The 13,192-nt window shown below is 41.6% G+C and overlaps 1 protein-coding gene across 3 annotated transcripts in view; it reads left to right on the forward strand.

Moving 5' to 3' along the window:
- The first annotated feature begins 32 nt into the window (after positions 1–32).
- ANLN (anillin, actin binding protein) overlaps positions 33–13,192 on the forward strand; it is a 38,005-nt gene continuing 24,845 nt past the window's right edge. Inside the window, exons 1-5 of one of the 3 annotated variants that reach the window (XM_083706261.1) lie at positions 33–303; positions 9,953–10,106; positions 10,655–10,921; positions 11,622–11,962; positions 12,603–12,807. In XM_083706261.1, coding sequence (XP_083562387.1) covers positions 10,001–10,106; positions 10,655–10,921; positions 11,622–11,962; positions 12,603–12,807 — 919 coding nt within the window. In that variant the 5' untranslated portion in view covers positions 33–303; positions 9,953–10,000. Of the gene's footprint in view, positions 304–4,153; positions 4,314–9,952; positions 10,107–10,654; positions 10,922–11,621; positions 11,963–12,602; positions 12,808–13,192 lie in introns of those variants that run through there. The other 2 variants (XM_083706260.1, XM_083706259.1) reach the window with 2 other exon arrangements.

The raw sequence follows: 13,192 nt of genomic DNA on the forward strand, positions 1-13,192 counted from the left end.
TTGAAGCTTCTATGATGTCATATTGTGACTTCATCCTACCACATCCTATCACTTGAGTCACAATAATTCTCCTTTTTTTAAAAAAACTGCCAAATAGCCTTACTAAACCAACACTACTGAAAACACTGGAATGTGTTTGGCAAATAGATTCTAAGAGAAACAAACTAACACAGAAGAAATTAACCAAGCATGTCTTTGAATTCTCTCCCGTCTTCGCGAATTCTAAAACTGGCCAACGAAAACCCAGGCTATATTTAAAGTTTGAGATGTGAACCACTGTATTTAAAAAGGCCGTTGAAGAATGTAAGTAAAGAGAAGGATTGCCATATCTTTTCTCCCCTGCCTTTTGCAGCGACACACAAGACAAACTTCTGATATAATTGCCACTTTCCCTGCTCTCTTACAGGGGCTCAGTACCTTTTGTAGAAGAAGAACATGCACAAGTTGAAAAGCTTTTGCCACCATATATTAATGGGCAAAGCTATGCCAACTTAAGTTTTCATACAACTGTTATGTTATGTTATCATTAGCGCATAATTACTACCGTGCTTGTCTACAGATTTCTTTATGTATATGTGTACAAATATCAAAAATTCAGAGACAGGTGAAACAAATATGGGGTTTACCTTCCATGTTCATAAAGGATATTTACATCTGAACTGAATGGAGGAATAATCAAAGGTGGGCAGAAGTATGAATGTAAATACTGCATTACCTTTGCATGGCAGGGTAGTTTATACATACACTTACAAATTTTCAGACCTTTTTCTTTGAAAGCTGGATACACTTTGAAAGCTAGGGTTTTCTAAATGCCAGACCGACTGTGTCATGCGACTTATAATATATCATGACCTGCATTTTACTCACCCTGGTTGCTGGGAGAATAGAGCCACGTCACAAGGCTTTTATGCAAACCTAGACTGTGTGCAGCTGATAGCTTTTCTCAGACTTGAAAGTGACATTGTAGAGCTATCCTTGCCCATTGTACATACATTAATTATTTCTGTCCTGATGCTCTCTTCGATCAGAATGCCTTTGCAAGCTTTCTTAGAGCTTCAAGCACAACCCTGCAAACTAAGTATGACCATCACTTCCGAAAGAGACATGTGCATACTGCATATATACACTGTGGTGATTGTCTTTCCATCTTCGGAGGCACTCCCGCAATGATCAACACTTTCCCATGCCTTTGATAGTTTATGGAACTTTATTTAAGCATTAAAATAATAACACACCTGTTTTTTAGTGGGAGCGACTGGCTCATGTTCACATATCAGTGTTCACACAGCCCATTAAAAAGTGTGTGTAAAGAATTAATAGACCATGTCTATTTGGAATCTTTTGCAAGACATTTTGAGAAGCTCTTGGGGTTATAAAAGAGCAGACAGGCATTCTAAATAAATAATAAATAGGTTTCTCCCTCTCCAAAAAGTACTGCGTTCAAGAAAACTTTTTAAAAAATAAATCTCTTTCCCACTTTCTATATGCATGTTTGAGTGTGCGTATGAAACTGACAGCTTGAAATCCAGCCCTGCTGATTTTTTCCACTACTATGACTTGGATGGGATGTGAGGCAATGTCCGTCATGAAGCAGACAATCAAGTGAACACTGCTCTCCCCCGGCTCTTGTTCTGTTATTTTATTAGCAGGGAGATGCCCCAGTAGTGGGAAGAGGGGGGACCTTGCTCCTGCCGCTTCACAGAAACAATTGTCCGCATTGTTTGCACATAGATGCTCTTCTTATGTTTCTTCCTTGTGGAACATGTTAATATGCACAACATGAAACATGACCTCTTCCAAAATGTGTGCACTCCTGATCAAGTGATTGCCTTGATGCCTCCCACCTCCACCACCCCCAAGATTATATAAAGAATGCTTTCTGGCAGCTTCATATCCCTGAATGACTCCACTGCATTGGAGAGCCAAGGTCAAGTGGAGCCATTCAGACACTGAAATGATTGTGAGAGTAGACCGTTATAGAACTGAAAGGCACATTCCCATGATTAATCTGTGTGACCTACGCTGCCAAAGCTCTATGAATGCATATTTAAATATATAAATCATCATAATTTGATTAAAGGGGAGGAAAACAGATGTGAAATGCTGTCTTAGAAATGGCACTATATTGTTTCTGGTTGAAGCATGAATGCATGCCGAGTAAAATCAGCAAAATATATTTTGTTGAATGACAAAGAATGGAAAGCAAAACTGTATACCTCAGCAAGTAGTTTTTTGTTTCCCGCTGCACTAGCCTTTTATCTAATGAATGGTAAATCAATAGAGAATCAATACAACTGTACCTTGGTTTTCAAACAGCCTACTTCTCGAATGTTTTGGCTCCCGAACGATTGAAACCCAGAAACTGTTTCGGTTTTCGACTGTTCTTTTGGAATACGAACCTCCGACAGGGCTTTCGCGGCTTCCTGCAACCCGCACTTTGGTTTCGGACGCTTTGGAATTCGAACGGACCTCCGGAACGGATTCTGTTTGACTCCCAATGTACGACTGTACAGAGATCTTTGTAAAATGGCTATGCATCTCACGTACGATACTGCAGTGTAGAGAAAAGAAAAGAAATATGTATTCTTGTCTCATTGCATGTTGAAAAGATAACGTGCGCTGGTGCAGAGCACATTTCTTTTGCGCTCAGCAAAACAGAGTCTAGCAGAAGTTAAGCCTCATTCAGACCTCTTTAAAAGGACCGCAGTGACCCCACCCACGGGTTAGGGCACAGAGGGCTCATTTTATATCCTATCGTGAAATGCAGGGTTTCCACCACCAAACATTGCAGGGGGCAATTTGCTGGTGTTTGACGCCGCTTTCGAGTGAATCGGATGACATCGGGTTTTGGGCAAAACATTATTTCCAAGGGAAATAGCTGAGTAACATTGAACATAATACCTGGTCCCGCAGTTAGCTATTCCTAGCAGAATACATTCCTTTTCTTGTGCTTGTTTTATAGATATTTTTGTACCTGAAGAAAAAACAGAAAATGACGGACATCGTTCATTTTTTTAAAATAATGCAAGAGATGGGAGGCAGGAATCTTTACCGATTACCTTAGGAATCTGTTATGATAAGCAACTGTTTAATGTATTTTCATAAGGTTGATTGACCCTGGCATTTCTCTCTCCTTTCTTTTTTCTTTGTCTTATATTCAGATTTCTCTGATAGCTTCAAGCACAGAAATCGGAGGTATGGGGGGTTGCCCTGTCAGAGAAACCATGGAGGTTTCTGCAGTTACTATCTGTCTTGAAGGCCATAATTTGGACTGCGGTTTCCTCAAGCATCACCCGCCCCATTTGCACCCAAAGGATCCTTGGAACTGCAGTTTGTTAAGGGCGCTGAGAGTTGTTAGGTGGCGACTATTTCCCCTCACAGCGCTAGAGTTCCCAACAGGCAAAAATGGCCCTCTTTTAAACAGGCCTTTCACTGACTGACATGCAATGCCCTTTTAAAATGTGTCAGGGGGGAATTATGGGGTTGTTCGTTTTATTTTGATGACTTATCTTGTGTTTTTATATTGTGATTTTATGTTGTGGGTTTAAAAAAAAAAATTAAAGATTTATTAGTTTACAAAAACACGTGCCCTGTCTCTTTTCAAGCTGTGTTTTCTACAGATCAGTTTCATTTGTTGAGAGACATCAGTGTGGCATATGATTTTATGTTGTGAACCGTCCTGAGGCCTGTAGGCGCAGGGCGGTAGACAAATTTAAATAATGTGGGATTTAATCCCAGGTGAGCAGGTTTAGGCTTGGACTGTGCCTCTGGCTCTTGGAAGGAAACGCGCTTCGTTAGAAAAACAACCTTAAAAATGTCAGTTTCTAAACGTAGACTAGGGGGGGACACTATGTAGCTTTCAAGGTCTTTTGAACTACGGCTCCCATCACGCCTGACCATTGGCCACGCTCAGTGGGGCTGATGGGAGTTGGAGTCCAACAGCGCCAGGCCTGCAAAGAAGTCGTAAAAACAGCTTCGCCTGAATGGCTAACGCTCCCGACCGTCATCCTCTTCACCCACCCACCCGCTCCCTTCAGGCGGCGCGAGCTGTTTTATTCGGAAGAGCGGGGAGGCGGAAATGCGCATGCGTTCTCGGGGAAGTGCCCGCCCCCGTCCCTTTGAGAGCGTATTTCGGGCAGGGAGGAGCTTGGGCGGAGCCGGGCGCATGCGCGGCGCGCCCCCCGGCTGTGGCAGGCGCTGAAATTCAAAATCGGACGGCGGTTGGCCGCCGCGGAGGCTCAAAAGGGAGAGGCTGTTTCGGGAGCCAGACGCGGCGGGGGAGTTCGGTGGCGGAGATGGACCCCTTCACTGAGGTGAGCGGCGCCCGCTGAGGGAGCCCGGGGGGCGGGAGGGAAGCGGGGCGCCGAGGGGTCTTTTAAGTCCCTTGGAGAAGAGGGCAGGAGGCGGGCAAGGCCTTCCTCTCCCTCCCGCTTGGCTTTAATTGGGCCCAGGTGGGTTTTTTTTTGGGGGGGGGGGTTTGCCTTTAAGTCGCTTCATGTTGTCCTGCGATCCTCGGATGGAGGGCGGAATAGAAAGTCCATCATCATCATCATCATCATCATCAGGTGATTAACAGATTTAATAAACCCAATTAAATGTTGGAAAGCGGATTTGATCCTGAAAGGTGGTATAGAAATTATAATGACACATGCAGCGAGTAACAAATGTAGTAAATAATAATGAATGTAAGTGGGCTTCGTCCTGGCGGCCCTTCCTCGGGCTGCGATGCGTCCCTACTCGAGAGTAATAGCATTGGAGTCGTGGCAGCACCTCTGAGTAAACCTAGCCAACTGGGGGGGGGGGGAGTCAGTCCCCAACGAGGCTGCCTTTATGGGCGTGCAAGCCCCCTTGCGCTCAGTTGGGTTTCTCTCTCCGCCCCTTAGTTAGTCCTCCCTTCCCGCCCCCGGAATGTTTTATTTGTTTTAATGCCAAATCTGTGTGCCTTTTGCCGTTCTCGGGGCGCAGGGGGCTTTTAGGACACGATATATGTCAAAAGTAATGCTTTTGAAATGAATCGCAGTTGTAAGGCTGAAAGTCGACCCCGCAGAAAGTGGCGCATAGTCAGGGATCGCCCTTGCGGCTTGGAGGGTTTGAGGATCTGGTTACTCCTGGGGACCTGGAGCTCTTGGTTTGTTTGTTTTAATTCTTTGCTCCGGGTCCTAATACAAAAGCCAGCAAAGGAAAAGGGCAAACCAACATAATTCAAATAGCCAACTCCAAGCACGTTGATTTTCCACTTTCATTCTTTCCAAACTGCCTCTTTTCTCTTGTCGTGACTCAGAGGAGGGAAATGAGACTAATGGGTGTGGCATTTCCAAATAGCTGTTCTTTTGCGCTGGTCAGAATGACTGCAGGAATACAGAAGCAAACGATGTCACTCTCACTTTTTCCTGAATTATTCCAAGAGTTCACTTAAATGCTTCTAAAAGTAACTTAAACATTTGGGAAGTCGATGAGATTCTGGAACTATATACTAAAGCACAGCACTGCCTATTTTTTTAATGCTTATTTTTTAAAAACAGTAATCTACTAGGTGTCATGTAAAAATACATTTCTGTATTTTTATGGTGATATATTAAAAAAAACCTGTTGACCTTTAAACGTGTCACATTCAAATGTGGAATGAAATATTAGTGTCTGCATGCAGAGCATGAAAATTACTATTTACCACTTAAAAATGCCCAAAGTATATGAAGTGCTGAACAAATACTTAAAGATAAGACTGTCTCTGTCCACAGGCTCTTAAACAGAAAGGAAGGTACTGATGCATTATGTTGTCTTTAATTTGAAAGGGATCTTTACAGTGCAATACTGTGTTTACTCTAAAATAAGTCCCATGGAGCTTTGTGGGATTTACTTCAAGGAAGTTGTGCATAGGATTGACAGATCTCTAAAATGTCAAAACCTCTGAAATAAAATCTGTATTGTAAGAAAACCAGTTAAGAAATTTGAAACTTGCACAAATTCCTTGTGTTCTTTACTACTTCAAAGCTGCAGTCGTTCTGAAAGTAAGGCCAACAGAACACAGCACAACTTAACTCTGAGTAAATATGTGGAGCACTATCAAGGTGCCCTCGGCAGCTCCGTGCTAACTGAATTTAAATTATATTTAAGCGGTCTTTCAGCTTACACAATGAGGGGTGTGTCAGAATCGACGGTTATCTTCTTGCTTCTGATGCTGCATTCAAACATTCAGTTTTTCTCCTTAATTGGAAGTGAATGACTTGATGAGACTAGTTCTGAAGAGATCCCGTTTTCAAGTTCTGTTTATTAAACAACTTCAGTGTGCTATGTGCTGGAAATCTTCCAGCTAATCCACACCCTTTTTAGAGATGCAGTTGTACTTCTTTTTGAGTTAAGAGCAATCAAACCTGATTTGAATTGTTGATTTAAAATAGTTTGCAGTATTGGATGCTGTGCTAATCTTTAAAGCATCTGGAACTTGAAAAGGATATTTCACTAGTTTTACAACTTCATCTTTTTTTTTTTAATAACCATGCCAGTCTTCTGCCAAAAGTCCTCCTTCCAGTACAATGGAAAAGGCAGATTGCTTTGACAGGCAAGCTTTTATTAAAACTTATTGCCTCAAGGAAACCTTATGCCTTTCCCTGTGGAGTTCTCTGATGTGAAGGAAAACAACTCCAAACACATGGAAAAAGTATCTTGATTTCTGCATGCACCATGTCTTTCTTTACACTTTTGTATTAATGTAGAGAAGTAAAGCAGAACACTTTATACATTTGTAAGCGCTACATTCTTGAACACATTTTGGAATAAGAACTAAATATTGTTTTTAATTAGCAAGAAACTATTAAAGTCAGATTCAAGAACTGGCTTATGGAGATGGGACTACTGCATTAGAAGATAGAAAAGTGCATTTTTAATTTATAATAGTTGGGTTTCATATTCTTCTTGCTTCCTTTGTCTTGGGCATCATCATAATCTACACTGAAGTCCAGTATTGCTTCTATCTACTTGGACCTGAATTCTCATAGCTTGGTTTGCATATTGTATTTAACTCTTAATATTGCAGTGTCAGCAGTTTTCAAATGAAAGCTTTTGACCTTGAATTTTTTCAAGCTCTGCTTCGGATGCCCAGTAACTCATAACATATGTTCCTCCTTGAAATATGGCAATGCAGTGGTATCTCGGGTTACATACGCTTCAGGTTAAGTGGTGCTTCAGGTTAAGAACGGACCTCCAGAACGAATTAAGTACTTAACCCGAGGTACCACTGTAATGGCCTTTTTTTATATGGATTTGGTAAGGATTGTAAACAGTCTGCACACTGTGACTTTAATTCGTGCTAGAATATATAGTACAGTTGATGCATTCCACTTGTTTATAGGTCTCAATTAGAGTTTGTTAATAATGCACATTTGTGGATAGTTCTCATGATGGCTATTCTTCACATCTGGAGGCAGTAATACTTCGGAATACGAGCTGCAGGAAACTGCAGGAGGGGAGAGTGTTCTTTTATTTGAATCCTGCTTGCAAGTTTCACACAGGCGTCTCGCACTGTGAGAACAGGATGCTGGACAAGATGGGCCGTTGGCCTGATCCAGCAGGCTCCTATGTTCTTGTATATCTCTACAGTTCTCCAGATTAGCTGAGAATCGGTATGGGTACGTGCAAAGATATATCCTTTATGCCGCTTCTCTTCTGCCCTGTGTCCCAATTCAGCAGCAGGATGAGTTTGTTCAGGGGTGGAGGTGCTGGTGATAGAAAAGAGTTGGAGAAAGTTGTGCCCTTGCACGTATCACCATGGACAAACTTTGAAAGGAAGGGAAGCAAAAAGGGAGCATTTCTGCATCATATTCTGTCTTCAGTTCTACGCAGTGGCGAAGCTGCATGCTCTGGCACCGGGGACGGAGAGCAGATGGGGGCATGGCACGCTGCTTGCGGGGCATGGTGCCCGGTGCGGTGGGGGGCATGGCACGTGTCTGGAGGGTAGCTGCAATGGTACCCCCCTCCCCGATGGTGCCAGGGGCGTGGCGCTCCCCCCAGCCTCCTGTTCCTCTGCCAGTGGTTCTACGCTCAACATGTTGGCCTACTTCTACATGAAGTGTAGAAGTGACTACATGGCTAGTCACTTAGACCAAATAATGCCACTGCTTCTAGGGTTCTAGCCTGCTGATTTTAGATATTCAGATCCCAGCAGTTTCGGCTCCACAAGCCACAGAGACCTGTGTTTTGTTATGATCATTAGTCAGCCAGGGGCACATATTAATGCACCCAGTATACCCCAAATAGGAAAATGGGGGCTCCTTCAATAACTGCACCTAGCTTTTGGGACTTCTGAGGAAATAAAGAAATGAGCATTTTTGAGTGCTACTTTTATTTATGTAGGTTTCAAGTGATTCTGATTGATAATTGAATTGTATTGACAACTTTCCTGAGGATAGGGTTGCTGAAGGTCTAGAAAGCTGCAATTTTGTTCTAAAGATTTATACCACGTATTTCAATCTAATCATCTTCAAAACGGCTTACAAGCAACAGCTTACATTAATACAACCCCCCCTCCCCCAAAATGCATACTGTAGCAGTGCTTAGCTGATGGATAGGTCCAGATCATGCTTCCCTCCAGCTCTGCAGTCCCAGGGGAACCAGCAGTTGGAACTGAGTGTCTTTTCCTGCAGGAAAGCAGATGCTTCTTAATTGGTTGGTGGGTGGGCCAGGTTGGTTTTCTCCTTGCTGTGATGTTCTTTCTGGGACACTAGTCCCCTAGTTGGTGGCAGAGGCCAGAGGGTCCCTTTGCTTCAGCTCTGCAGTTCCGGGCCAGTTTTATGGAGCTGAAAATTCCTAATAAATGACATTTGATGTGTAATGACTAAAATACTTGGAAGTAATAGGCTGATGGAACCAAATGGAATGTGACTGGCAGGCTTCCCAGCTTTAAATTGCTATTGTTTAGCTGTTGAATTGCTACATATTTGCTATTTAATCTCACATCTGGATAGTCTTGAACATGCAAGTAGACCAGCATTAAATAGTTAGAGCCACTATTTTTACATTCCTAGTAATTTGAGGAAAAAACCCTTGCCTACAAGCAAGGGTTTTTTGTCTTGCTTTCCTGAACTGGAAAATTCCTTCATTTTGCAAATACTTCCCCCTGCTGGTTGTACTTGTTCTGTATTTAAATCTTTCTGATCCAATCTTCTACCAAATTTTGGATAACGTGCAGGACACGCTCATTAAAAACAATAATACAGTAATACCTTGGGATAAATATGCTTCAGGATAAGTATTTTCGGGTTGCGCTCCACGACGACCCGGAAGTAACGGAGCATGTTATTTCTGGGTTTTGCCACTCGTGCATGTCCAGACGGTCAAGATGACGTCACACGCATGCGTGGAAGCAGCAACTCGCGCAGTCACTTCTTACGTTCTATTCAGGATGTGAACGGGGCTCCGGAACAGATCCCATTCGCATCCCAAGGTACCACTGTATTCTAAAATGATATACAACATAAAATAATAAGCTGGGTTTAAGAGCATGTGATTTGCCTTCGTCCATTCATCCACACAGATTTTTTTGTGAATAAGAGCCACCTGCAATGGTGTCACTCAAAAAACTAGGTGTCACAGCTCCAGCTAGTTGCACTCCTTGAGACTTGCAATTCAAGTACAGACAAACATTTTTATATCTCTTGTGTAGTTTGAGCATTTGTGGCAAGCACTAGACATTACTTTATTGCAGGTTCTCCAAAACGTTCTGAAGTCTCTGTCCTGCTAGTGAACACAACTAAGACATTGCAGTTGATTTATGCACTGAAACTGCCTATCTCCTCCTTGGATAAAAAATCATAGCTTTTGTTTGTAGGAAGCTGCAGAAATTAAAATGCTACTTGCTGACATCCCACTTTCATCAAGGAACTGATTGTATTAACAACCTGAAAGCAGTGCAGTCCCATTATCAACTTACCCAAAATAATCTTTGTGTAATATTTAGAAACTTCTAGAGCGAACCCGTGCAAGGAGGGAAAATTTGCAGAAGAAGATGGCTGGGCGGCCTACAGCAGGAGTGCGGCCCACAACACAAACAAAAAGGAGCAGAGAACCTTTGTCAGAAGCTGGTAACCAACCACTTCAGCCTAGCGAAGAAGGTATTTTTCACTTGCATGAGATCGTGTGTGATTATACACAGGCGTACAGGGTTTTGTGTGGGCAAACTTGTAAAGTTACCTGCTAAGTTGTCTTGTTTCTCACTTAGTAGCTAAATGACATTGATATCTAGTAATGATAAACATTATGAAGTAATATCAAAGTGCATTTTAGTTAATTATGGGGCTGCATTCTGGAACTAAAGTGTAACAAAGACCATGTAGATTAATGCTGAACTATATCAGGCATTTTATAAACAAAACTGTCACATGTTTATTTCATTTGTATCATAGTATTTATATATTACTTAATACAGTATTCAGAATTCCTAAGCAGTGTTAAGACAGTTTGACTCATTAAATCATTTTTAAAGCAAGGTAAAGGAGGGGAGGACACAGTAATAACTGGAAATTGTCTAAGGAGGGGAATCAAAGGAGGGTGAACTTTTGTTCTTGTCTGGTAGTTTAAAATTTCTTCTTAACTGACTGTTGTATTTACTGCCATTGTAGCTTTAGCCTAAAAGCTAAATCCGCTTTCTCCCCCACAACAGCTGCAGCAAAGGCGAGTACAAAGCCATCGCCATCCAAAAGACGTTGTTCGGACAATGTGGATGTTCCACTTTCTAATTCAGAGAATAGGTATCCAATTAACTCTTCTTCAATAGACCATGCTGCTTCTGAGATGGCTCCTACCTCTCAGATTATTGCCCCGTCCTTTGAGATTGAAGAGCAGGATGCGAAATCTGAGCAAACTCCTGTTGCTTCAGTTAAAACACGCATGCAAAAGCTGGCTGAACAACGACGCTGCTGGGACAACGGTATGTCTCTATTGTGCATGATATGCATAGCTTAAAAAATCTCTGCAAAGAAATAAGCAAGGAAAAGTTCAGTATCTCTTCATGCCATTGTGGTGTTTAAAAAGAGATACCTAATTGCAGGTATCCATACATCTAAATTGTAAAATGTTTTCCTTGGGGGAAGAAGTTGTTTTCTGGTTCAAGCTAGTTTGGCTTGCCTGCCCATAAGTAGCTATACTAGTCACATACCATGAATCAGTGACTTGAAAGGAAAAGGAGCTGTCATTCCCAACTCATAAAAAAAAATTCTGATCGCCTCAAGGCGATTCTTACTTGATGCAGACAACTGTGAAAGTTTATCCCATACTTTTAGCACCGGTTAATCCTTGGTCGTTACACAAACTTGCATTATGTCTATTGTATTCAGTTTCATGGGATCCTCTGGTACATAGGTCAAATATGAAGTGTGAGTTCTCTCATGGTTCAACATTTTTGTCTCCCTTGTTGGGAGGGCAAGAAAAACAAAGTAGCCTTTCTCCCCTGTGGGTTCTTGTAATATTCCACAAGTGATGGCTATAGATATGTTTAGAAGTAGTTGGGCAAGCTGGCTTGCTTCAGAACATTTTTTATCTCATTTGGTATTTTTTTTAGTAAGAATTGCTTTAATAGTCGTGTGTCATATAGTTCCATAACACTACTTCTCTGTATTCTTAATTTTCAGATGTGTCTGAAAGTTCTTGTATTTCTCCTATTGAATCAAACAAATGCGTCATTTCCCCACCCAAACAACTTCCCCTTACAACTGATACCCCAATAGGTCGAAGAGGCCGTTTAGCTAACCTTGCTGCTACAATTGGCTCCTGGGAAAATGACCTAAGTCATCCATCTGCAAGGCAAAACAATACACAAGAACAGCCTGGTACGACTTGTTTATCCAAATTGTCCACTACTAGTGGAGCATCTGCTAGAATCAATAGCGACAGTGTGAAGCAGGATGCTGCATCCTGTTTGCAAAGGGCTGTTGAGCCATCTGTGAATAAGTCGGCAAACTCTGAGATATTGGTAAGTGATCATATTTAATCTGATGTTTATTTCTATCATACAGTGGAGAGACTGACAATATGAAGATGTAGCCTTGCAGCCCTTCCTAGAGAATTGGCCCCATTGAAAACAGTTTAGGAGCTGGCATATTTAAGACGGTGCTATAGAGGTGGCAGTTTCAGGAAAGGAAATACGAGTTTGTAGAGTGCTATCCTTAACAGACATCAAAATGTAGCAAAATCCTAATCTGAGTCAGGCTTTGGGGAATTTGTGAACAATTGTAACATGTTTAAAAGATAAACTAGGCTGAAAAGTCTAGTGTCAATTATAAAATCATATATAAGCATACTTCACCAGGTAGTTACTTATTGAGATCCTTTTGTAAATGGCAAGTATTAAGGAATGCACATAAAGATATTAGAGAGACGATGTAAAGTTCTGATCCCTGTTGCAAATGGCTGTTTTAGCTGTGTTAGTGAAAACAGCAGTGGAGGAGATGGAAGCATTTGTTTAGCTATCCCAGTAGAATAATTTAGAGCAGCAACTCCACACTTGGTAGTGCTGCATCTGGGAAATCATTAAAAAATTAGGTGGATAATAATCTTTGTTGTCTTTCTGAGCTGAGAGTGACAACTAACTGTTCTCTCTAATCCCCTTTCAGGGAACTAATAATTCCATAGCAAAATCTTCAGGAACAACTAGCAACCATTCTAAGGAGACTGAGGTACCAAAACGACTGCTGCAGGAAAAGGCCAACCTTAAACCACCATTGAAACCTGCATTATCTCAGCCACTTTCTGCCAAAGAGGAGCGACTCAAGGGAACACATGTACAATTTGATTCTAAGGAGAAACCAGCCACACCAGGTGAAGGGTTGCACCATTATTTAAAGCAGCATATGCTGTAGAGATTTTAACCAGAATTTTATATAGAAAATGATTTCTGCAATTAGCTGACGTAAGTGATATGGCCATGTCGGAGTGAAATTTGAATGGTTTTAAGCATACCTGGAATATACTGTGTGCAAAGTTTTAGCCAAGTCATGAGAGAAAAAATATAAATGTTTTTTGTAATTTCACGCTTAAAATGTTTATAAGTTGTTTTATGAACTGCAAAAATGAGCTTTAAATAAACAGATTCTCTGTCTGCATATATGGTATTTGGTAGTGAGTAAAGTTTCGTGTAGTTCTACACATGAATTGATGGCAACTTAAGAGATGACTTGTTGAAATCTACTCAAATGTATTGGTA

The sequence above is a fragment of the Podarcis gaigeae genome (assembly GCF_964106915.1).
Source record: "Podarcis gaigeae genome assembly, chromosome: 12".
In the NCBI taxonomy this organism is placed as follows: domain Eukaryota; kingdom Metazoa; phylum Chordata; class Lepidosauria; order Squamata; family Lacertidae; genus Podarcis; species Podarcis gaigeae.